Below are 25,479 nucleotides of genomic sequence, written 5' to 3' on the forward strand. Positions count from 1 at the left end.
TACAAATAACGCAGTAATGCAAACAAAAATAATTGAAAAATCAACAGATAAATATTAGAGTGATGTCAAAACTCATCCCCCTCGTGTGCGAAGTAATGTGTGTAGACGATAACTATAGAAAGCTATGCTAAGTATAAAAATAATGCATAGTATGCCAGCAGCAATTTCTTACTAGTAGAATACACAATCAGTCCTCCCAAGGCACTCATTATCACTGCAGGTACACTCAGCTAGGTATAAATTGTATCTTAGTCATTTAATAGGCTACGCAAAAAACAAAGTGAACACAAACTATTTCAGCGTGAGATAGTACAAATGGGAGACCTAGAAGGAAATAAAATTAGCCTAAACCTGAATATTCGCATGCCATTATTATAAACTTCTTACCGAGTCCAGAGAGTATTAACATTCCGGTTAGGAAGTAACCCAAATCTAGAACACCGCTATATTGTACGAAGGTAAAATTAACATCCGAATGCTACTTTCACAAGAAAATCCTCTACCTGCTGTAGCTATCATCGGACAAATCGTCGTTGTTTGCGTATCTTTTACATATTGCGTTTGGAAGCGGTGCAAGAAGATAAGTGGCAACTAGACTCTCCAAGTGTTAAGTAAATCTATCATAATTATATGAGGAAATATAGATAGCACTCACCCACTAAGAGTGGTAACCAGCTCCTATGAAACAGGTAATATAATATTAAAAATAGGCTCTAATGTTCAACAAGTTTCATAGGTTACTTGTAGAGAGCACAAGAGAGGAATACCAGTAGGAAACCACAAGCAAGAATAAAAGCAAGGGCAATTATCCTATTGAAATTGAGATATTATAATGAGCCATCACTAACAAACTAAGATGTCTACAAATTTCTATAGCAAGAATATCAACAAATATAGTAATGAATTGTATAACTTACGCTAAATAATTATTGAAAAAAGATATAAAAGGATTATTTAAAATTGTGAAATCATGCCTGAAAAATTTGGATAGATCATCGAGGAAGACATAACCATAGATGGTTGAAAATGAAAAACAACTCACTTCTTAGACCAGCCATGCTGATATGTAATCACTTCTATAAAACCGATGTCAAGATTACTCCACCACGAATATTGACGTCGTCCCTATAAGGTTCATATTTGTAAGGGAAAGTCACAAAAACACCAATTTAGGCAAAAGTCAACTTGTATCAATACTCTTATTTTTACTACTTATATACTTCCAATTGATCTTCTTTCCATCTTTCAATTTTCTCATACACTTCTTCTTTTCTACGTTTAATCAATTCACTCTATTATCTTAATTTTATCACCAATTCGATCTAAATATTTATTTTTGTGTTTCTCGGTATCATATTTTCCTCGCAAATGTCACTTGACGGAACATCACAATCATCGTTTCAGAGTAAACATGCTGCCGGCATACCAACTAATAATGCATCTAAAAAATTAAAAAAATATCCTGTTAATGAACCTCTCCAAAAGGATGAACTTAACAGCCGCAATGATCATAGTGCGAATAAGACATTCAAGTCAAGAGATCAATCGCGGACTGCTAATTATGCCGACGATCAAAGTCTTAATCTAACCAGCAGCACCGGTCGTGACAAAGGGAAATCTCGGCGACGCAATCGTCAGAAATCTAACGGTAGACAAATAAACGGATCCATGCAGGTCAATGGACAGGATTCAAGGGACAATATTCCAACAGAGGAATCTGTAAATGGACATACTGGTAGAGTATTGCCCAAGACAAATTCGAGGACACCACAGACGAATCAGAGGATAAGCCGGAAACGTGACAGGCCAATGGTAAAATTATCAGAGTCGTTAACCGATCCACAAACTTCAAAGAATGAGGAGGACACAAGTTTTTCAATAACGCAAGACACAGAAACTAGCCAAGCACCAGTCGAAAAGAAGGCACCAAGAGTTCGTGCTCGTCGATGGGGTGGTGCCAAGTTAGATCCAGCGGAGATCAAAGACTTGCAAACTTCTCTTACTCACGAACTCTCTTCTTCAAAATACGAATGTATGGTGTGCTGGGATGTTATCCGGCCAAGACACCAAACCTGGAGTTGCAATACTTGCTGGGCAGTATTCCATGTCAACTGTATTAATAAATGGGCGAAGCGTAGTCTCGAAGGTAATTTTTAAAATTCTTTGAGACGATCATATATAAGTCGATATTAATTATCTTTAATTTTCTTATAGAGACCGCCGGAACATCGACAGGTTGGCGATGCCCGGGTTGTCAGACAGCTCGTACATCAGTACCAAAAGGCTATTTCTGCTTTTGTGGTAAACAACGTAATCCAGAGCTTAATCGCTACATTACTCCCCATTCCTGTGGCCAACTCTGCGGGCGAAATCGTAACTGTCCACACGAGTGTGTTCTTCCATGTCACCCAGGACCATGTCCACCATGCACGGCGATGGCTCCCCCTGTTGTTTGCTACTGTGGAAAAGAAACGTAAGGGGTTCTTTTTTGTATTTAAAATGGGCTCTTTGTATAATTTCATTTATATTTTTCAGGTTTAATCTTCGCTGCGTTGACACAGACTATTCAACTGGTAAATCTTGCGATCAAGTATGCGGAGAGATGCTTGGCTGTGAAAAGCATTACTGTGCACAAAAATGCCATCCTGGACTCTGTCCCCCTTGTAAAATTCAAGAAACACAGTCGTGTTATTGTGGATCGCATACTCGACAGGCTCTCTGCGGTTCAGGAGATCCTTCGCTCTCGTTCATTGCTATATCAGATGCTATTTCGGAAAACGGGATGGAGAACCCAGATAATAGAGTATTTGTCTCAGTTAAGGAGGTATTCGGACATTTTTCCTGTCAAGAGCAATGTGGCCAATTATTTGCGTGCGGCCAACATCGCTGCAAGAAAAAATGCCACCCGATTGAGAGTCCTGTTCCCAAGGAATGCCCATTTTCCCCAGAGCTCGTAAGGACTTGTCCTTGCGGAAAAGCCTCAGTCACCTCACTATTGCCACGGCCACGCGAAGCATGTACTGATGAAATCCCATTATGTGGATCAACATGTGATAAAATACTTACATGCGGTCATCCATGCGCAGAACAGTGCCACTACGGAGAATGTCCCCCCTGTAAACGTACGGTACAGGTCCCCTGTCGCTGTGGCGCAACCCAGTTTGAGCGACTGTGCTGTGAGATTGATACATCTCAAGGCGGGGAGGCTCCCTTCTGCGATAAAGTGTGTCGTAAACTGAAAAACTGCGGTCGCCATCAATGTGGACAAAAGTGCTGCGCCACAAATTCAGTTAATTCTATTGCTGGAATTCCTATTGATCTGGGAGTCGTGGAGGAGGACGCCCATACATGTAAATTGATATGTGGCAAACGTCTGAAGTGCAAAGTTCATACTTGTTCACTGCTTTGTCACAAAGGACATTGTCCTCCATGTTTAAGTAAGTCTTACATCGCATCATTTGGTAATGATGTATAAACTCACTTATCTCTTGTTGGTTTATGCAACTAGATGCGAACTTTGACGAACTTTCATGCCATTGCGGCCGAACCAGGTTGTTGCCGCCAATTCCTTGTGGTACAAAGCTTCCCAACTGCCCTTATCCGTGCCAGCGCCCTCCCACTTGTAACCATCCCCGGCTTTTGTCACATTCTTGCCATAGTGACGATGAGCCCTGCCCACCCTGCGTATATTTGGTTAAACGACGCTGTCTCTGTGGACGTACGGAAGTTCCGAATATACATTGTCATAAAGGAATGCCGAGCTGTGGTAGAGTGTGCGGCAAACTTCTTCCCTGTGGTGGGCACACCTGTCAAAGGGTGTGCCATGCTGGAGATTGTCAGCGTGAAGACGTTGATGTAATATGTGCGCAAACATGTGGGAAACCCCAACCTTTGTGTGGGCATCCATGTACCGAAGCTTGCCATGCCCCTGCTCCTTGCCCTGAAGCAACTCCGTGTCAGACTAAAGTGCTGGCGATTTGTCAGTGTGGACGCCTAAAGAAGGAAGTCAAATGTGGAGCCTATGCTGGTGTAAAACCTGCAAATACGCAACCGCTCCCTTGCGATGATTCGTGTATGCTTGCTGAGCGCAATAAACGCCTGGCAATGGCATTGGAGATCGATGAAAACAAACGCTCGACGGACCCGGCGAGTGGCGGCTGGGGTCTAGGTGCACCGGAGTACGAAGAATTGCTTGTTTCGACCTGTCGCTCCAATTTAGAATGGGTCAAACGCATTGAAAATATGCTAGCCGACTTTTTATTGCATCAGCCCCAAAAGCCAGTGTTAAATCTGCCTCCCATGAAAGGGCCACAGCGCAAGTTCATCCACGAGCTTTGTGCCCATTATCGACTGCAAACCGAAAGTGTTGACGTAGATCCATACCGGAGTGTAGTTGTTCGTAAGCGATCTGATTCCATAATTCCGAGTGTGCTCCTTTCGCAGGCTGCATTCTCAACTACCCGTAAGCGCTCTTCCTCGTCTACTCTAGCGTCCACAGAAGCGGCAGGAGGAGAAATATTGGACCTGAAAAGCTTATCTGGAAAACCGCCTGTAAATGCCCTTTACCTTGCAGACCTTGCCTTTGGAATCACGCAGGATGAGCTTACTCACAAGCTTGCTCCTGCCTTTACACGAGAAGGTGGCGTCAAATACAGTATACGATGGGTCGCTGATGATGACGCAGCTATAGTTTTTGATGCATCAACTGTAGGCGGCGTCATGGATGAATTCGAACTTATGGTGTGGCGGTTGAAGCAGGCAGTTAAAATCCTCTGTATTGAGCAAGCCATTGCGGGACACGTGGAGGCTTGTTGGGTAAATTCCAAATGGGAGGTGGTTTGGCCTGGTGGAAAAAATCCTTTTCACCGTGCAAAAGAGATGATGAAGCTTGCCGGCTCCTCGGTTATGCCCAAACCTGCTACTACTGTAAATGTTTTTGATGCGCTGGCAGATGTAGAGGGTGAGGGATGGAACGGATCAGAAGAAAAGAAAGTGGCTACAAATGCTTGGTCTGATGGAGCAGCTAATACACTCGTAAACGTCTCCGTCTCAGATAGTGGGAGCGACTCGATAATACCTGTAGAAGCAAAAAATGATCAGTATGTTCCCACAGAATTATCTCAGAATAGAGATGATGGTATCAGCTCAGGAGATATGGTACCGGATGACTGGGAGCAGTTGGAGGAATAATTTTGTTTCCTACTATTGACCCAGGATTTTTGATTTTTCATTGTTTTTTTCATTTTCTTTTTTTTTTTTTTTCAATCCACAATTCTCTATTGAACTATCTCGAACTTTCAAGGGAAATTTTATTATATATTTTAGTTCTTATGAGGAAACAAGGAAGAATATGATCTCTCTGAAATCAAATAAAATAATCTTTTGTTAAGTCCATAACATAGATTTAGCCCTCCCAATGAACTAAGAAAAAAAAAAAGGAACGAAGTATTAGTAAATATCCACTTCATTGGATATACTCCACCTTACCTGGCAACTTGTCACCAGAAACAAAAAGTCTTTCTACTCCTGCCTCGTCAATCACGGCCATTCGGATTACGCCTCCCGAGCTTCCATCTCGTGACATTGCAAGACTCACTGCGTTCTTTACAAACTCTATGCATTCCTCCTTTGTCATTCCATCTCGATAGGCTTTATCGCAATAACCGTAAATATATGATGAGCCACTTCCTCCAATAGCAAAAGGTTGCTTGTGGAGGGAGCCTCCTAAAGGAATGGAGTAGACCGAGCCACCGTGTTTTTTATCCCAGCCAGCAACGATTATTCCGGCCATAAGCATGTCTTTATTTTTATAGCAGAGCTCTTGGAAAAGTGCCGAGGCAGTTTGAACAGTTGGTGGAGCCCCCTCTTGAACTCTGCAAAAATCAAAGTTAATGCTTTAGAAGGAGGGAAGTATAATAATAGAAGCTGGTGTCGTTAAAACTTACGCAAACATTTGTAAGTAATAGTGCACAATATCTGCAATAGCTTGAGTATCAGCTGCTGATCCAGATCGACAGCAATAAATACGATCATGGACGGCTGTAAGTTTGTCTGTTACGCGATTGGCGATATAAGATCCGGTAGTAGTGCGTGAATCAGCTCCAATAATAACACCGCCATCGAATTGGACAGCCATAATGGTCGTCTAGACAAAATTGATGTTAATCAAAGAAATCTCGAAAATAATATAGCATTGCAAAAACACGTTTCTGTCGTTCTATTCTAAGGAAAATAAATAAATTCAAAAATAATTCTTACTCCCAAGTTAACTTCTCCGGGTTTCAAGCTCATGTTCTGTTTATTAGTAGTGTGGTTACGATACTCGCGCAATGAGAGTGGCAAAAGGCAAGGTTTTATATATATATAAATTGCGCGTCCTCAAAGCTGACGCATTCTGCTCAAGCCACATAATTTTCTCGAGGATACTGCGGCTTGAGAAAAATTGAGACGCGAGCGCGAGTTCTCTACTTTGTCGCTAAAGTCATTTGCTTAAAAAAAGTCGACAGTTATTTTACATCCATGACTAATTATTGGTTCATCTCGGTTCCCTCTAATCCTAGTCGTTCTGCCACGTTTCAAAATCTACGTGCGAATTTATCCTCGAGTTCTCAGAACGATTTAGCTGAGATTGCGCAATTTGATATTCCAGAATTCAAGGTTCATCTCCACCCTTATTCTGTCCGTTTAATTGGTTCTAGTATTAACGGCTCTTTTGCCGGTAGATTGGTACGCTTGACCAGCTAGTGCTGCTTTCTGATGATCTTGTAAAATACGATTCAACCTTTGAGCAGATTGTCTTAAAGCTGGTGGACATCTTGCGAAATCTGCTGGGAAGTGGCAGGATGTCGGGGGGAGGAACTTCGCAACAAAATCGGTCGGTAGAAAATTTTTTGTCAGTGAATGAAAGTAAGTATATCCCATGATTGAATAGGATAATATGAGACGAAAATTCTCTAATTATATCTGTTATAATAATTCAAATGTATGATGCTCAATTTAGAGACTGTCGACCAGTACTTGAAGACATTTCAGTGGAATGCTATGAAGTACCGTACAGACAAATCGTTATCTGAGATTGTTGAGCTACTGAGTCAGGTTGTATATTCTCTTTGGTAAAGATATAATTAGGATTGTTGATTTAGGTTCTTTACGGCCTTTAATAGGAAGCTAATTCAATTGATACCCTGATGAAAAATAAGATGAATAACTATAACCAAGTCAGGGGCAACCTTCAAGCTCTACAGCGGAAAGAGACGTAACCACACTTTGCTATTTTATATCGCTTTTGATGCATTACAGATTGACTTTATTTCACTTGATAGTGGCAATCTCGCTGTAAGGAATCTGGCGGGCATTGTAAAGAGAGAGCATTTTGTACTTGATTCAGAGTATTTAGTTACACTTTTAGTCGCCGTCCCTAAGTAAGTAAAATGACTCTGGGTATTTCACTTTCAAACAGTGTATGAGAATTTACGTTTATTTTACCTTTAGGAGCCTTTATAAAGACTGGATGAATAGATACGAAACGATGACCCAAATGGTGGTACCTCGCTCCTCGCAGTAAATATACGAAGCTGTAGAAATGAAATTTCTCTTTTGTAGTATATTGAGCTCTGTGCATTCAATAGGAAAATCGCTGAGGATGAAGAGTATGGGCTCTTTAATGTAACGCTTTTTAGACGTGTAGCGGACGAATTTTCGAATAAATGCCGAGAGCAGAAGTTTGTTGTTCGCGATTTCACATATGATGAACAGGCATTGGCTGGCCAGAAAAAGGACCTTGAAGAGGTGGCAGCAAATGAACGCGAGCTCTCGGTGTGTAGATGTTTGCAAATTGATCAAAATACTTTATTTAATTCCACTTTAAATTCTAGGAAAACATTTTGCGACTCGCTCGTACTAACTTCGGCGAGATATTCTCTATTTGGATGCATCTAAAGGCCTTGCGTATCTTTGTCGAATCGGTGCTGCGCTATGGACTACCTCCAGATTTCTTGTGCGTCGTTCTTAAACCTCGACCCAAATCTGAACGCAAGTTGCGCGATAAATTAAATGATCTATACGGGCATCTTGGCGGAGTTCATGGGCAAACAAGCAAGAAGGAAGAGGACGTTGGAGCAGACGAGTTCTCTAGTCTAATAGACAAAAACTACCATCCATATGTATTCTTCGAGTTGAGCTGGGAGCCGGAGAGACGCTGAGTGTAATTTTTTGTAGCTCTTTCTCATTCATATCATTATATTTCTTTGATCGATACATAAATAAAATATTATAAAAATATTTTCCCATCGTTGAAATCTTTACGAGAACATATATTCTTTGTTCAGGCATATTTACAAGGCAATAAAGGTAAGAAAGACAAAGAAATATTCGCAAACATAGCACTAACGGTAGAAATAAAAGTAGTTTTCCCGTGTTCTCGTAAAATCAAATTAAGAATTAGCATCATGAAATTTTTAGCGACCGCCACGTCCCCTCGAGCCTCTTCCCCTTCCCCTCCCTCTTCCTCTTCCCCTGGCTGCTCCATCCGTTTCAGTAGTTGATTTTTTGCTCTTCTTCACTGAATCATCTACAAGCAACGTGTCGAGAGGCAAGCTATCGGGCAAGATGTAATACCGAATATTGTTTCCACGAATACTAAGTGCATCGAGCTGAATGGGTTCTCGGTTTCGCATAGTCATCTTAACAGTTTTAAGATGTGTGTTCATTGCCATGTCGACGCCAGTAACGGTGCCGTGTACAACAGTACCATTTTTAAGCTCGATGGTCACCGTCTCATTGTTTAATTTCATAAGAAATCTAGGAAGAAATAAGTTATTAGAGTTAATTTATAATAGATCATCTACGATTTATTAGATGATTATGTAAATGATGGACGCGATCATCCAAAATTCTCATTTGTTGAAGTGTAGAAAACCACACAGGCAAGACTTACCTTACGAGCTTCATGATGCTTTAGAATTTTACAGGATGCAGGACTTTGAGAGATCAGGAGAGATTGCCAGATATATGCCTACGGTACGGATGGATGAAAATGATTTTCGTAGCGATGGATGCTCGTCAGAACTCAGTTGATTTTCTTTTTCTCTCCCCAAAGAAACTCTTCCCAAGAATCGAGACTAAGCCGTGATGACGTATTCTTTATTTCATACTGAACCCGTCTTCGCGTCTTAATTCGCATCATTATTCATCTCTAACATCACGAATAAAAAGAAACTGAAAGCCAACACATGGCATACCGTCCGCCAGGCCCTCCGCCATCACAAGGCTTTCCTTCTGCCCAGGCTCCGCATGGTTTTCCGCCAGGGTCTCCTAATTTTGCTCCTCCGCGCCCTCAGGGGACACCTCCTCCTGGTCCAGCATCGCAACAATGGCGACCAGGACCTCAAGGAGCTGTACCAGGTGGTCCTCGCCCGCCTATGATGCCTGCACGATCCCCTTCTCCTCAAGCGCAGTTTCGTCCCGGAATGCCCCCATCTGCTAATGCTGCTCAGTGGCAAATGCCTTCTCGACCAATGCCTCCTCAACAACAAGGCTTCGTCCCTCGAGCCCAACCAACTCCTCCACCCGGTACGGCTGGATCACAGCAGTTTGTGCGTCCTCCGATGATGCCTGCTACCACGGGCACTCAGCAGCCCGTACGTATGCCGCAGCAACAACAGGTTCCGCCATCTGGTTTCCCACCTGCGCAACATCCATCTCCCATCCAAACAGCTTCTTCTCCACCCGCGACGGTACATTCACCACCGCTTTCTCCTACTGGAAGTGTTGGTACTCCTCATTCTTCAAGCAGAAGACGCGCTTACCCCGAGCAGATCACAAGTGCTTACAATGGATCTCAAACGGGGGGTTACACAGGTGGTGGGCAGTTCTTTACTCCGGCGGGAGGAGCCCCCGTTGCCCCAGCACCACCTCCGACCATACCGAGCACAGGAGCTCAACAACAAAATCCTATGTACTATGATCCTTCTGCAGCAAATAAGGTCCCAGCATTTGCTGGTGGGATGGCCGCTTATGCATATCAAGGACAGGCAGCGACCCCTGACAATGTTGCAAGCCAGTTTCAAGGCATGAATCTTGGCGCACAGATGGTATTTTTCGAGCTTTCACTAGTTATTTAGACAGACGATTTTCATATCTATTTTCTTTATTGTAGGCGTTACAGCATGTACCACTAATGGGTAACCCTCCGAGCATGAGTGATCTTGAATTGCCTCCTCCGCAAATTAGACTTCCTCCTAATGTTAGTATATATCTAATATATACTAGCTACTATATCTGAACTTTTCTATTTTTAAATTCTGTAGGCTACTGTTACCCCATCGCCCTATGCTAACCCCGACCCTGTTTATGCACGATGCACACTGAACGCGTTCCCAGCGACGCAAGCATTACTCAACAAATCAAAACTTCCATTGGGATTAATATTAGCGCCTTACAAAACGACCAAGGAGGATGAAGTACAAGTGCCAGTTGTAACTGATACTGTGATTGCACGATGCCGCCGTTGCCGTGCATATATCAATCCATTTGTTACCTTTATTGAGGGAGGACAGCGATGGAAGTGCAATTTGTGCTATCTTTTAAATGATGGTAACTTTAGATATTCAATTGTATTGTGTTTTCTTGTAATTCATTCGCTTATAATTATTCAGTTCCGGCTGCCTTCGACTACGACCATCAGACCCAGCAGCCGGTCGATCGCTGGCAACGTGCAGAACTAAACCATGGAGTGGTTGAGTTTGTTGCACCCACTGAGTATATGGTGCGCCCTCCTCAGCCCCCCGTGTATATTTTCGTGATTGACGTGTCCTTTAGTGCTATTCAATCTGGTAAAATATTTCCACCCAAACTGTTATTCTAGTGGATTAAGGTGCTAAGTTATATTTTACTATCAGGGATGGTGGCAACTGCAGCTCGAGCAATTCTCAATACTCTCGACCGTATACCGAATGTAGATAACCGTACAAAGATAGGGTTCATCACAGTGGACAGTTCTTTGCACTTTTTCAACTTAAACGTAAGCAATTCACATATGCATTTCTACTTATACTTTACCTTATATTCACCATGTATGTTTTGATAGTCAATCACGGGTGAACCTCAAATGCTTGTAGTTTCTGATCTTGAGGACGTATTCTTACCTCAACCAAACGACCTCCTTGTCAATCTTACCGAATCACGTGCTGTTGTGGAAAGCTTGTTGGGTCGCCTTGGCGAGATGTTCAAAGACACGCACAATATCAACAATGCACTCGGCCCCGCAATGCAAGCAGCTTACAAACTCATTGTATGTGTTTTTATTTCTCATTACCACAATTTTTCTATTCAAATTACTAACTTGATTGTGTACTTTCCTGTAGTCACCTATTGGAGGCAAAATTATCGTACTACAATCCACATTACCAAATATGGGCGCAGGTGCTCTCAAACCTCGAGAGGACGTAAAACTCTTGGGAACTCCAAAGGAATCATCCCTATTACAACCAGCATCATCGTTTTACAAATCGTTTGCAATTGACTGTTCGCGATCTCAGGTGTCTGTTGATATATTTGTTTTGAGCTCGCAGTATTCAGATATTGCAACCCTAGGTAATATCAATTCATCAACCTATTTGTGGCTGATTTACTATTGCTAACTTCAATTCAATTGAATTTTCCAGGATGTGCACCTCGATACACTGGTGGTCAACTCTTCTTCTATCCTGCTTTCAACGCCTCGAAGACTGAAGACGCGCTTAAGTTCACGAACGAGTTTGCAGATAACCTTTCAAGCCATATCGCACTTGAGGCTGTGATGCGTGTTCGTGCTTCACGTGGTGTGCATCTTTCCACATTCCACGGAAACTTCTTTGTGCGTAGCACAGATCTTATGGCCCTTCCAAATGTTCCTCGTGACCAGTCATATTGCGTAGAGATGCAACTAGAAGAAAATCTCACAGTTAGCACAATCTATTTCCAGACCGCAGTGCTACATACAACATGCTTTGGAGAACGCCGTATTCGAGTGCTGACCCTAGCACTTCCTGTCACGAGTCAGCTGACGGAATTGTATGCATCCGCAGATCAAGTTGCTATCGCAGCGCTTCTCGCTAATAAGGCTGTCGAACGCGCTACAACTTCGAAGTTGGATGATGCACGTGATGCTCTCACGAATAAATGCGTAGATATCCTTGGAAGTTATAAGACTACCATGATGTCAGCGGCATCTGGAGCTGTGCCTCAATTACAAATTACAGATAATTTGAAACTGCTGCCATTGCTCATATTGGGTCTTCTCAAACATGTTGGATTGCGACAGAGTACCCAAATCCCAAGTGATCTACGGGCACATGCACAGGATTTGCTAAGGATATTGCCTGCTCAGCTTTTGGCCGACTATTTGCTGCCACGTTTCTATGCAATTCACACTATGCCGCTTCCCAACTCGCCCGAAGACGAGAAAAATGCTCCTTTGCCGCAACGACTAAATCTGACTGCTGAGAGAATGGAGCGCCATGGGTGCTATCTACTGGAAAATGGGCATCACATATTTTTGTGGGTCGGGAGGGAAGCTCACCCTCGCCTCTGTGCAGACCTGTTTGAGAGCGGATATGAAGGGATACGTTCTGGAAAGGTTAGAATATTTATATATAATAATTCGTTATGATTGCTCTTTTTACTTATAACCATTATTTTTAATTAAATTTAACCAACTGTAGACGACACTTCCCACTCTTGATAACCCTCTATCTCGCGCCGTGCATCGTCTTATCGCCGAGGCACGAGGTGAAGGCAAACGCTGGCGTGGTCGCACTTATTATCCGACTGTGTATGTTGTTAAGGAAGACGGTGATGCCGCTCTCCGTATGTGGTTTTTATCACACTTGATTGAAGATCGTGCGGATTCAATTGCAAGCTACCAACAATGGCTGGGATCTTTACGCGATAAGGTAAACTCTGGATCATTCTAGAGTAGAAAAATGGGTGTAATTTTTTGTTGGATTTCCTTAATCTTGGGAGATATTTCTCTTCTTTATGTGCGGGGACTCATTTTTATCATTATTTTATCTTCTATTCAGTACCTTTTTTTTTATTTTATCTAAATTTTTCTGGTAGAGAGAGGAATTCAATAAAGAATATTAATAGTATAAATATTGAAGCTTTTTGACGCTTTTAAGAAAATTTTAGTTTTTCAATGTGCGTGCTCGGGAGGAGATCTGGTATTTAATAAGGTTTTTCAATCGGCCTGCCTACTCTTTGTCAATTCATTTAGAAATGCTGTGATGATACATCCTCTCAATTTAAAATATGAATCATTCATAAAAGTTACTGGTAGTTTTTATCGTTTTAATAGGAGTTCAATATTTTCAATATTTAACACTATTTCTTTGATGGTGTACTCAAAGCGCCATCCTTAGAATTACAGTTTCGGTTAGAGGCTAATTAAGACGGAAAATTGATAAGCCACAGCAAGCTCAAGTCAATGATCCTCTAACCGAAAAGTGGATAGATAGAAATCAAATGTTTTCAGAGAAGAGAATATGCCGTATGCTAATCTACTTCTCTCTGTTCTATTCAATACACGCCCTGCTCGACTCGAGGAATACTTTAATTATCTCACGCAGCAGCCATGTATTTTACTTGCTCCCCGTTGGCCTCCTGTCGGGTCACAAGAGGATATAAGCATCGTGGTAGATGAGGAATTCATTGGTAATTTATTCGCACTCGTATGCTCTATTGTGAATATAGTTACTCATTTACTTATCCATACATATACTCAGCAAGCCATATTATAAAAATGACACGCGTATTTCAACCGAAAAATGCGGCTCCACCCACCCACCGAGAAGAATACACGACACTTAACAACAAAACCGTTATAATTCGAAGTGGATCTGTACTCACAAATAAAGGATTTCGAAAACCAGTATTATCTCGATTTATTGGAGATGATATTATCTACGACAGTGTTCTAGATCAGTCCTTTATAGTATACTATATCGAGAAGCCTTTAACTGGGATAATCGAGGTAAAATGAACAAATTCTTTGTGGCTTTTGTTAAATAGTCTTACCAGTGAAATACAGCCTACACGCACTGACAATTTAGAGGAAATCACCAGGTATTCATGATCTATGATCTTATATATATCTATTTTAATATTTAACTGTTTAATAGTTTTCGTCGCATATTGGATATGTATCCTGAAATCTCGCAGGAGGTCTCCTTCAAATTAGAGCAAATGATCATGGCATTTAATGATAGCAGTATCATGCTCGATGATGTTCGGAAGATTCGAGAGCAGATGAAGAGCTTGTTAAAAGCATCATATCACGTAAGCGTTTACTTCTCATTTTATCATTCAAAATTAGTTAAGGACCGTTACATATAGATCCTCGACGAAATCGATAAAACATTGCTAACCAGTATGCTGGAAGAGTGCTTCCTTTCCGTGGATGCGTTTTACCAACTTTTTGAAAAGTGAGTATCATTTTATAAATTTATTTGGCCCAAATTAATCCTTCTCTTTTGTTTTTTATATAAAATTCTTCTTTTAGTTTCATAATGGAGCAAACATATGATATTGTATTTTTTAAAATCGCTCATCTTTGGCGACCACATGATGCCAAGCTCTCTGAAATGATTCAGCAGATGCAAGCCCTAGATATTTCTCAAGTTGGTATGCCTGCCGCTTCGGGTCATTCTAAGCGTCTCTTAGCAGCAGTGGATGAACTACATAAACTTGGTGCAATTCGTCAGCCAATGGAGAAACTTGACTGTATCATGCGTACAATAAAAGCCCTGACTAACGGAGAAATTTTATCAGATTCGATTAGTGAAAAGAGTCAGAGTAAGCCTGTTATCATATTGTCCTGAATGTTTGTACTTATTAATTTTATGTATAATTCCTGCTAGTTGGCTCTGATAAGAGCATATTATTAAGTGGTGACTCCCTAGTTCCGCTCCTACTATTAACAGTTATTCGCAGTGGTGTAACAAATCTTTTAGCCAACGTTGACTACATTAAAAATTTTATTTTCGAGCAAGATGTTACTAGTTCGCTATATGGGTATTCAATCAGCACCCTAGAGGGAGTGGTTTCATATATTCAAGAAAACCATGAATGGCTAGCTGCGTTATCACGACAAAATGAGCTCTGCTGGGAAGCAATTCGAAAGGGGAATATTGCTGAGATTAAACCTTTCTGTCAACCCACTGTGTTATCGCAATCCGAAATGGCTCATGCGTTTAATTATCTTAATTTTGAAGGCCGTCGAGGTTCTGAAGAAAGATTTGACCCGCTTTTACCTGCGTTTTCTGTAAATATGACACCTACTCACGCCGGAATGCAGCTTCCACCGGTTATATATACTCGTGATCATATGGGAAACAATGCACTTCTGATGGCGGTGCAACACGGGCACATTGAGCTTGCACACTACTTAATTAATGAAATGAATTTTTCACCGAAAACTACAAATTATAAAAATCGCACGCCGTTAATAATCGCCGTATCTCTAAATCAACTTGATTTAGTAGAAATGCTCCTTAAAGGCGCAGATTCAGATTACTTGAACATGCCTGATGCGAGTGGAGATACTGCACTGTCATATTGCGTTCGTGCGAATGCATCGTTGGAAGTTGCTAAAAGGTTACTCGAGGCGGGTGCAGATCAAACATTGCGTAACAATACCTTAGGATATACTGCCTTGATGCTTGCAGCTAAACAGAAACGTGATGAACTGTTTATATCTCTATTGGAAAGAGCCCCTCTAATAGCCCTGAACCAACAGGATAACGAAGGGCGCACCTTATTGCATGTCATTCAAAACACAAATCTACTGCAGAAATTGGTTTTGCGTGGAGCAGATGTGAACCTTCGCGACCTTGAAGGAAAAACACCACTTTTATCATGGGTCAGTGCTGGTAACTTTGAAGTGGTGCAGTTTTTCCTTAATGAAGACCAGGTGGATAAGGAAGCATGCGATTATCAGAGCCAAACAGCATTGCACTTGGCATGTACTAATAGTTATACTACACTTGTCAAACTATTACTCGAGCATCTTCCAAGTCGTCTCTTGCATTTACGAACAATCCATGGGCTGAATCCCTTCCATATGGCATGTCAGGTTGGATCGCTTGAGATCGTGAATATTCTCTTGGAACATGGAGCATCGCCAACAGATCCCACATGGGACGAGGGGCTTTTACCATCAGAATTGACAGACAACGTAGAAATAAGAACGCTCGTGGACAATTTTTCGCTCTTCGCGAGAGAGCAACTGCACGTGCCTGCCAACAGAATATGTGCCGTGGTGCGAGCAGAGGTTGATAGGACAAATCCTCTGACAATTCAATATATAATCAAGAGCGGAATTGTAAGTTTATTGATTTTATTTGTTGATGTTGTCACGCATGTACTCATACAATGTGATTAAAATAGCCTGGTGATCTTACTTCGGTGACAACTATTCCGCGGACTCTTGAAAATTTTCGCTTCTTGCGACAGCAGATTTTGTATGAACGACCGGAAGCCTGTATCCCTACTCTTGATAATATGCTAGAGCCTTGGCAATTATCCGCGCGACCCTCGAGGTCAATATTGCATGCCAATGTGCGACGTCTGGACAAATTTCTTAATTACCTATTGGAGCATCCACAGCTTATGGACCATGAGTTAGTATGGGAATTCATACTGGTGGGAGACTTGCAGGTAATTTGAATCAAAGTTAATAGAAATCTTTTCTCTCTACTCAACGTTTTATTGACGAATAGAGTGAAATGATAATACAACGTTCAAGAAATAAGCTGGATGCCTTGTTAGACGATGTATTTGATAATTATTCGCCCGAGATTGAACAAGTAGAGAATGAAGAGCGCTATTTTGAACATGTTAATCAAACAGTATGTGCATATATTTGTTTACTTTTTTACTGTTACTTATTCTTTCAACTTTAGGTATTGCTTTTGAAAGACGCAGTGAAGAAAGCGAGAAACAGCTGCTGGAAAATGGAACGATGCTCTAGCGGTAATTTTCACAATACGTTGGTTCTATTATGAGAAATGTTTGATATTTTTTTTGCATTTAGAGAGGTCTGCTCATTTAACTGTTTTAGCACGAGCCCTGGACAAACAGTCCATGTTTGAATTCCCAGCTAAAAAGAACTATACCTCTACACTTAAACGGATGGCTCTTGCGCTGAAGAAACGGGTATATATACATGCTTTATTGTACTTGTACTTGTAATAACAAATATGTTCTGACGCAACGACTAGCCTGAAGAGAGCATTGAAATGCTGAAAAATGAACTAGATGATTTTATGCGAATATTGGATGGTAGCTCTGTAAGTGCATATAGCTATATGTCTGTTTCTGCGCATTTATCTGAAATTGGATACAGGTTGCTCTTCGAGTTCCTCGGGATCTCTTATCAGAGTACATCGAAGCACAACGGGAAATGGAACGCCACAAAGCACAAGTACGTCGCAGAGAATTTTGGTTTGGACGAAACCCACTCGCTGCAAATACTACTTGGGCACGTGGGAAAGTTGGCGAGGCAGAACAGCAAGTGTATGAGGATGAGGTACGCATTACCCATAAGGCTCAGGTAATTAATTACAGGCGTCAAACACTGGCGGACGAGTTGGCACACTTGCAAGGACATCATGAGAAAACGCTTATGGGAGCAATTGATTTTTATGCAAGAAAACAATTGAAGCTTGAAAAAGAAATACTTAAAGTGATGGAAAATATATGGTCAGATTTGAATGGATCCTCAGGAGGATAAATAGAGTAGATAATAGCGAATAGCAGCCATAAATAATATACCCCTTTAATTTTCTGAAATTCTTTTGCATTATTTGTCGATATCAAGTGATATTCCAGCTTTATTGTTAATATCTTTTCATTAATTTTCCTCCTTGCTCGCACCTCCTTTAGACTTCATGCCATCTTGATATTTTTAATAATTGTTTTACAATTGTATAGCGATCGAACATTCTAATTCTTACTTGGCCTTTAATAACTTGTCATTTTTGCCACAGTGGCGCAGCAGGGTTATTATATTCTTTCGACACCCTCCCGAACAATTGCTTGACATATTCATTTATGCAAGAAATGTTTGGCATCCAATTAAACCTTTAAGATATAGTACTTAATCGATTCGTATGTGAGATGCGGGTTTCAAGATTTACCAGGCGCTCTTTTTTAGAGTTGAACTTCCAAGAGAACAACTCTTCCATTAATATAGGAGAGGATATGCGTGAATACATTGAGTGGTAAGGGTTCTGATACCATTTCCTTGGAAATCTATAACTTGAATGCATTATAAAGTATTTTGTACACAGTAACACGGTATTAATATGTTTTTATTAACTTTCGATTAGTCGAAGAGAAGAAATTGGACGACTAAGAAAAGCTATTCGTGAGAGTATGGATTTGCTACAAGAGGATCAAGTATACAATTTTTGTAGACTTTTTTGCCATTTTCTTGTTATTTTCTCATTTCAAATATATGTAGGAACGCGAACAATCATTTATTGAGACCTTGGAGTTATTTGTAGACATCTTTTTTGGAAAGCCTGTTTATAATGAAATTCTTCATTTTTGGTATGGATTTTACATTTGTATTCATCACACAGCATATTTTGATTATTCTTTAAGTATACCCGAGATAGAAATATTTGCGAACTCAACTTCGAAGATAGTTATTCGAGAGATAAAGTCCCTAATGAGCGATTTTCAAGACGGTCATGGTAATTGATATTGAATATTGTTACTATAAGATATGTCTGATTTTCAAGTTCAATTTCAGAAATAATTGTTGTTCTCAAGACGAACAATCAACTCCTATCTTTGATCAAGACTATAGGGATTTTAGCATCAGGATCGGTATGGTTTCTTGTTGATTATTTTAGAGATTATAGTACTTATTTCTGAAAACATTTTAGAGCAATGCATTAAATATTTTGAACAAACAGCGAATTCCCTCCTATATCATTCAATTATACCTACATCTTTCTAATATACCAACGGAAATAAGTCCTGAAAGTGTTACTAGAACTTCCACACATTCAATCGATCCTAGTCATGTATTTTATAGCGACATTCAAGCTTTACCTACGGATTTGGGAGAGACTTCAATATTTCTACTTTTGACATCGACGATAAAGCTATTTCTTGGAAATTCGGCTTCAGTAATTCAACTCTTGTCGAGTAATTATCTAATCAAACTCTTCGAATTAGTCTGTATGCTATCTCGCGATAATGAGAACACTAGCAACATGGGACAAAGGTACAGCCTTTTGTTCTATTTTTGAGACATGTATACTCACAAGAATTTTATACTAGGACATTGCCTTTACTTCAGAGTATGGCGGTTTCTAAAGAAGTGGAAGCTCATCTATGCGAGCAGAATTGGATCTTTTCCCTTGAAAGGTTTCTCATTAATGCTTTGATGGTTCCCATGAATCAACAGCTATTCGCGTATTGTATATCTACAGTGAACCTAATTACAAAAATAATTCAGGTATTTTGTGATAAAGCTCAATTTTAACGAATGCTTCTAATTACTTCTGTAACAGATATCATCCCAACAAAATTCATACTTGCTCCTCAATGCATTGAAAGCCTCTAATATGTACACAGTATTCAGCAAGTTATTGTCAAATGTTGTTGATGGCAATGAAACTCAAATTATATCTTTACGAGTAAGAGATCAGTTCATTAAATATTGGAACGATTTTATCTAATGTAATTCCATTGATTATATGTAGAATGATCTGTTATCGCTGATGATAAACCTTGTTTATGTTGGAGAACTGAACCTCGACATAGGTCAAGTCGATCTAATTCCCTGTCAAAGCGAAGGTATTTTATCCTAAATAACTTAAGGTTTCTTACATGTTTAACATATGCATCCATAGATTTTCTATTGCCTAATGCAAGCACCTCAGGCCGTATTCGGAATATGGAAGCTTTTCAAGCGTTACTGGTTGCCTATTCAGTTGCACCTTTTCAGAAAATCTTGCAAGCACCTCTCTCAATAACCGGGCTTAGATTGAAAATAGTCGATGCTATTTCTTCGATTTACAGACATAATCCAATGAATTACTTCATCTCAGAGAGCGCTAACGCTCTCCCACTATTCATCGAGAAGCTCAATTTTAATGATGCCGATACTCAATTAGCTATCTTTACAACGTTAGAATATATAGTTGTAGAACTTAAATACGTACCAGTGCGGGAATTTTCATTGCTGGCATTACACCTCCAAGGTTTGATTGGGTTTAGTTTTCAATGCAGAAATAACCTGAGTTAATATATATACAATAACAAATGAACTTAGGCTCATCTACATTTGAAGTTGCCGATCGTGTGTGTATATATCTTCGAAATATTGCGCGAAAATCATCAAAAGTCAAAAATGGTCTTAGAGAGTTGGGGCTGCTTACTGCTCTATGCAGTTTACTTGATATGGTGGCTCAACAGCTCGGAATAATGGGACTCATACCAATGACACCCCATGTATCCAAAACACAAGCAGAGGTGGATTCTGACGAAGACTCGATAATACAGCAGCCACCAAATATACTACTTCAATTTATTATCACTCTTTTCGATTGCTTTACAGAGCTTATCAAAGGGTGCCCGCTAAATTGCGCAGCATTCTATCAAAAGTATGGATAGTTATTATCTTTCGCAGCCAATTTCAAACTTGCTTTATCTTATGCTAATTCATTTTATATAATATAGTACTTCTGTGGATATTCTTAAATTTCTAGACCATACTGAAATATTTGATTCGGTTCTCGGACTGCTTGAATCTTTGTTGGTAGAGAGCGGTGTCCTTATTTCGAGTTCTGACAATGTAAACTATAAGATCCCAGATCCTACATATCAATGTTGCCGGCTCCTCGATTCAACTCAGCTTTTGCCCTATGACAATTTGCTTGGAGGTGTACATATATTAAATTCCGTCTATCGAGTGCTGTTGAGATCGCCCAGCATTAAAAGATCATTACCTCAATCCGGAGCATATGAAACCCTTGTTTCAATTTTATCGAATATTAAGCATTTGAACGACGAAGGCGAAGAAGAAGATATATCAAAATCACAAATTTTTGATTTGTATAAGGGGGTGCTATCAGTATTAGCGTGCACAATCTCAGGGTGCGAACAAAACCGTCGATTTTTTTTCGAAAAGATTGGATTTGCATCACTTGAAAGAACGATCCGATCCTCTGGCTTGCTAGGAGCACGGGGCGCACCAGAGAAAATCTTCGGCATTCTACTTGGGTTTCTCATTGATGACTTCAGTATTTCAGATCTATTTATGCCCCACATAGAGGAGGATAATATGGCTCGGTCACAAGAGGAAAAGGGCAACGAATCAACCATAGAATACAATAGCTTAAAGAGTGTATTTATTTGTGGAGAACAGCCAAGCTTAACAAATCGGATTTATCGATTTCTAAAACGCCCTACTGTCATTGTGCGTGTCCCCGAATTGGCACCAATCTTGCTAAGTTTACAGCTGTGTGTGGAAGAGAATTTAACCTTGTCTTGTAATATAATCGTCGCTCTTTATGCTCTCTCTCTCGGATCACGACGAAATCAACTCCTATTGGCTCAGAGCGGCTTGTTAAGAAGTGTTCTCCAACGGCTTTTCCAGATAACAACTAAGCAAAATGGAATGGAAGCTAGAAAATTAACCCCCAGTGAGCGAGATATAGCGCTTGTTCTTTCTCGTAGGCTAATTAGCATGGGTATGTCTAGTAATGAACTGCGTATATTGTTCAATTTACTTAGCCCGGAAAGTAGTAGCAAGATTCAAGTTTGCATCGCCACACTTAGCCAACCATACCAAAGTATTCGGGAACTTGCTCTCGACCTCATACTATATGGTCTCACTCATAGTCGCTCCCCTAGCTTTATCCAATTCGATACTCGTCTACAAGGTTATTCCTCCCTCAACATCTCAAACATTGATGCTCGCGGTTTCCCACCTCAAACCGATTTAGGCTATTCGTTTATTGCATGGTTCTTTGTGGAGACGTTCGATCCTATCGTACCACTGACGTTATTAGGAATCACAGATGATGAAAATCGCTGTTTTATGCGGGCGATCATAGATCCGAAATCACGAACACTCACAGTGCAGACCTCAATGCGGAATAAATTCATTTTCACCGATTTCGAATTTCACCCCAAGCATTGGTATCAATTTGTACTAGTACACCAACGCTCCACCTTCACCCTTGGGACTGGAAATATTACTCTGTATGTGAATGGTAATCTGATACAATCTATTCGCTGTCCATATCTTTCAATCCCTGCTGCAAGATCCAATATCCAGAGTCACATCGGTATTTCTAGAGAAGAGTTTCAAGATTTTCAAAATTATCACTCGCAACTAACTTGGAACCTCGGCCCTTGTTACTTATTTAACGACATTATTGATTTAGATACTATCATTATACTCTACAATCTCGGATCTCGTTATAGGGCCCTCTTCCAAGACCCGTTATATCAGCTTCGGGTAAACGAACTATCTACTACTTCGCATTTGCGCCCCCTTATATACACGAGTCAAAAGGGGGATGAAATCGAATTTGAGAAATTGTCGTTCGAAAATATGCCACGCAAAATTGTAAAGCAATTATTTCAGGAGGGAAAAATTGTATTCGCTTTCTCCGCAGAAAATGTTGTCTCTGAGAGGTTCAACTCTGGACTAGCAGATGCTGGTTTTTCCGAGCAAGCATTACTTCAGCTCGATCGTGCGGACATTCAGGAGTATCCTATTTTAAACACTTCGATGGTCAATCTTGATACCTCTCTCTCTTCGCAATGCGGCACAGGCTATTTAGTTGGTGATCCTCTGCCTGTCATAATGAAAGGGCTTGATGACACGGTATGGAAAGTTGGTGGATGCCCAATCTTATTATCGCTTATTGAGCATGCCAATTGTGCCACTGTCCTCCAAAAAATCCTTGTGATCCTACTTGAGCTAATCAAACACAACTGGAGAAATTCGGACGAGATGATGCGCTCAAAAGGATATGAGATACTAGCAAATTTACTCAAAAGAAAGCGAGCATTGATTACGGAACAAATATTTGAGACTCTAATTGTTTTCCTAGGAAAAAACTCGCAATCACCAAAGTAGGTCCTCTCTTCTGATAATTTATATAGTATCCTATACGTGAAAAAAAAAATATTATAATCGCTCCACTTTTATTTTAGGGAATCAATAATTAACAACCCCATTGCCTACCGCTCTCTTATACTGGATTTTGACTTGTGGAAACAAACTGAAATCGCAGTTCAAATGGCTCACCTGGACCAATTTGTAGTTTTTATTGAGACAAGCCAAAGAAAATGTTATAATACGAGTTGTTTACTCCACATGCGTAAATATGCCAATTGTCTGTTAATATTAAAAGAGTGTTTAATATATACCCTGTTTAATACTTTAAATAGATCTTGTAAGCAAAATGCTTAGAGCTTTGCGAATAGGTGCATACGATAAAGAACTTACCTCTAAGTTCGTATACGTATTTAAATTGATGGTCAGGCAACAATTTACAACCGAGACGATTCGTGATATCTCAACCACATTATTATCACTTCAATCTAAAGGTAGAATAGCAGCAAAGCTTAAGTGATTAAATAAGGTATTAACAATTTTATTCTAGCTATAAAGGCTGGACTGGAGTTCAAACAAAGCAATTTCATCGACAGTGAGAATTTCCTCGAAACATGTCAAAAATCAGAATCCAGTTTTGATTCAGCCTTCGAAAAATCTTCAACAAAAAGGCAAGAACCTCCCCCTCTTATTCACAACGTGGTGGATTATTCCAATCGTAATTCTTCTAAATATGCGCAATTGTGTAATTTGCTGCTCGGTGCACTTTCAGATATTTTATGTGATCCAGAAAGTACCATATATGCCAAGAAATTTGCAAGTAAAATAACCAACCGATGGACGTTTATTTTCTTCACTGAAGGATCTGATCCATATACTGTGGTTCTCGCTGCCCGAATTCTTGCGCGTCAATTCTACTGCACAGGTGCTACGCATGGTGAAAAGTTCCGTATCGACACTAACGGCTTTGCATTGATGAAAACTCTATTAATGCATTACTATAATGTGGTGGAGCTCTACCCTGTCTTATTAGCTCTTATGCTTGGGATTGATGTTGCAAAAATACCTCTTAATACTGAAGTTGACCTGACTTTCTTACTTCAAACATTCGGGAAAAACTGCAGTTCCTCCCTGGCTATCACTCAGGATATTATGCCAACCATTCTAGCAATGATGAGGGGCGCTCTTGATTTATTAGTAAATAACATCAATTTGTTTATCGAGAATCAAAAGACCTTGATAGAGGGAGATAGTTTGCTGCAACCAATTGCCAAGAAGAATAGCGAAGCGACAAATTTCGATAAGAGTAAGTCTTTGCTTGAATAATTGTTCTATTGAAATATATATCTAACATTGGGTTTATAGATACAGAAAAAATTCTTTGTGAACATGCCCAATTCCAGCAAATTCTTATTAGCTTCTTTTCGCAACTTTCTATCGAAAACACAAAATTCGTCAATATATGTTTAGTCCCTGAATCGATTGAGCTTCTTGTCAATATAATTTTCCATCTGATATGTGCGTGTGATCCAGTGTCCATTGAAACAGAGCTCCATTCAAAAGGAATTGGCCTCACATTTGACTCGGTAACAACCATCAAATCTTATACTGGAGCCGAGACGTCGATCCAACCAATAATAAGTGACAATTTGGTTTCTGAACCAGAAAACATCGAGAATGCTTACGCTTCAGTGCCTCTAGAGTTGGATAAGAGTAATGCTCCATACACTGTCGCCAATATCAATCCACTTAAGCGAGGAATGATTTTCACTGTGATATCTCGTACTCGACATTCTGTGCCGAAAATTTGTGAAAACTTGTATGCTAAAAATTTAATCTTCCCTTCTCAATGGGACTTCAAATTTAACTACCTCTAATTTGCTATATAGCGAACGGGTTCCATCACTAGATTCGAATAGTATCGTTTCCAATATTTCTCAAGCTTCTACGCAGAAGCAATCAGTGCTCAATGTAAAGAATGTTACAGTTGAAAGTTTGGTGGAGTTTCTTGTTCAGCTCTGCGTAAATTCTATCATTGACCACAATTCCAAATATGGCTCAGCAATAGAGCTTGTCTTCAAGTTTCTCCCAGCTTCCTTTCTGGAGATGCAAGTTCAATTCCAGACCTATCTGTTAACCCATATTATTTGTAGCTTGAAGAGTCATATACATATGAATACCTCTTCTCTCAACCACCCAAAATGCCTCGCCAGCATCGCTAGATTTGGTCAATTGTGCGTAGAGGCCCTATATCAAGGTCGATTCCTAGATGGTGCAATGCAACTATATGACCTATTAGCTTCAATCCTTGAAATTATCCTTAACACTTTTGCATCTACGTCAGCCTCTGC

The 25,479-nt window shown here is 40.2% G+C and overlaps 8 protein-coding genes across 8 annotated transcripts; 5 read left to right on the plus strand and 3 right to left on the minus strand.

The window, feature by feature from the left end:
- Nucleotides 1-65: 65 nt before the first annotated feature.
- On the minus strand, nucleotides 66-1,058 carry VTP21DRAFT_10476 (uncharacterized protein; the record flags this gene model as incomplete). The annotated part of the gene is made up of 9 exons (XM_069389816.1): nucleotides 66-112; nucleotides 173-230; nucleotides 293-324; nucleotides 388-443; nucleotides 504-591; nucleotides 656-678; nucleotides 742-810; nucleotides 918-974; nucleotides 1,039-1,058. The coding sequence occupies 9 exons, from the start codon at nucleotides 1,056-1,058 to the stop codon at nucleotides 66-68; spliced, it is 450 nt and encodes a 149-aa protein (XP_069253099.1).
- Nucleotides 1,059-1,368: 310 nt separating this feature from the next.
- On the plus strand, nucleotides 1,369-5,190 carry VTP21DRAFT_10477 (uncharacterized protein; the record flags this gene model as incomplete). Its single annotated transcript, XM_069389817.1, has 4 exons — nucleotides 1,369-2,146; nucleotides 2,215-2,473; nucleotides 2,536-3,437; nucleotides 3,509-5,190. 4 exons carry the CDS (start codon nucleotides 1,369-1,371, stop codon nucleotides 5,188-5,190), a joined length of 3,621 nt encoding a protein of 1,206 aa, XP_069253100.1.
- A 214-nt stretch (nucleotides 5,191-5,404) lies between these two features.
- On the minus strand, nucleotides 5,405-6,291 carry VTP21DRAFT_10478 (uncharacterized protein; the record flags this gene model as incomplete). Its single annotated transcript, XM_069389818.1, has 4 exons — nucleotides 5,405-5,421; nucleotides 5,488-5,873; nucleotides 5,946-6,145; nucleotides 6,259-6,291. 4 exons carry the CDS (start codon nucleotides 6,289-6,291, stop codon nucleotides 5,405-5,407), a joined length of 636 nt encoding a protein of 211 aa, XP_069253101.1.
- A 228-nt stretch (nucleotides 6,292-6,519) lies between these two features.
- VTP21DRAFT_10479 (uncharacterized protein) lies at nucleotides 6,520-8,201 on the plus strand (the record flags this gene model as incomplete). The annotated part of the gene is made up of 8 exons (XM_069389819.1): nucleotides 6,520-6,657; nucleotides 6,723-6,906; nucleotides 7,001-7,095; nucleotides 7,164-7,255; nucleotides 7,323-7,421; nucleotides 7,492-7,560; nucleotides 7,629-7,815; nucleotides 7,875-8,201. 8 exons carry the CDS (start codon nucleotides 6,520-6,522, stop codon nucleotides 8,199-8,201), a joined length of 1,191 nt encoding a protein of 396 aa, XP_069253102.1.
- A 255-nt stretch (nucleotides 8,202-8,456) lies between these two features.
- Nucleotides 8,457-8,949, minus strand: VTP21DRAFT_10480 (uncharacterized protein; the record flags this gene model as incomplete). The annotated part of the gene is made up of 2 exons (XM_069389821.1): nucleotides 8,457-8,799; nucleotides 8,936-8,949. The coding sequence occupies 2 exons, from the start codon at nucleotides 8,947-8,949 to the stop codon at nucleotides 8,457-8,459; spliced, it is 357 nt and encodes a 118-aa protein (XP_069253103.1).
- Nucleotides 8,950-9,230: 281 nt separating this feature from the next.
- Nucleotides 9,231-12,953, plus strand: VTP21DRAFT_10481 (uncharacterized protein; the record flags this gene model as incomplete). Its single annotated transcript, XM_069389822.1, has 9 exons — nucleotides 9,231-10,091; nucleotides 10,157-10,243; nucleotides 10,308-10,593; nucleotides 10,656-10,832; nucleotides 10,899-11,020; nucleotides 11,087-11,290; nucleotides 11,364-11,592; nucleotides 11,664-12,616; nucleotides 12,702-12,953. 9 exons carry the CDS (start codon nucleotides 9,231-9,233, stop codon nucleotides 12,951-12,953), a joined length of 3,171 nt encoding a protein of 1,056 aa, XP_069253104.1.
- A 570-nt stretch (nucleotides 12,954-13,523) lies between these two features.
- On the plus strand, nucleotides 13,524-17,770 carry VTP21DRAFT_10482 (uncharacterized protein; the record flags this gene model as incomplete). The annotated part of the gene is made up of 13 exons (XM_069389823.1): nucleotides 13,524-13,692; nucleotides 13,764-14,011; nucleotides 14,069-14,103; nucleotides 14,160-14,316; nucleotides 14,374-14,462; nucleotides 14,540-14,832; nucleotides 14,898-16,360; nucleotides 16,426-16,695; nucleotides 16,758-16,886; nucleotides 16,941-17,010; nucleotides 17,072-17,193; nucleotides 17,259-17,327; nucleotides 17,384-17,770. 13 exons carry the CDS (start codon nucleotides 13,524-13,526, stop codon nucleotides 17,768-17,770), a joined length of 3,501 nt encoding a protein of 1,166 aa, XP_069253105.1.
- A 3,975-nt stretch (nucleotides 17,771-21,745) lies between these two features.
- Nucleotides 21,746-25,005, plus strand: VTP21DRAFT_10483 (uncharacterized protein; the record flags this gene model as incomplete). The annotated part of the gene is made up of 6 exons (XM_069389824.1): nucleotides 21,746-22,349; nucleotides 22,449-23,145; nucleotides 23,227-23,393; nucleotides 23,464-23,622; nucleotides 23,679-24,434; nucleotides 24,494-25,005. 6 exons carry the CDS (start codon nucleotides 21,746-21,748, stop codon nucleotides 25,003-25,005), a joined length of 2,895 nt encoding a protein of 964 aa, XP_069253106.1.
- Nucleotides 25,006-25,479: the final 474 nt, after the last annotated feature.

This window comes from Calcarisporiella thermophila (genome assembly GCF_041956535.1).
Source record: "Calcarisporiella thermophila strain CBS 279.70 unplaced genomic scaffold VTP21scaffold_7, whole genome shotgun sequence".
Taxonomy (NCBI): domain Eukaryota; kingdom Fungi; phylum Calcarisporiellomycota; class Calcarisporiellomycetes; order Calcarisporiellales; family Calcarisporiellaceae; genus Calcarisporiella; species Calcarisporiella thermophila.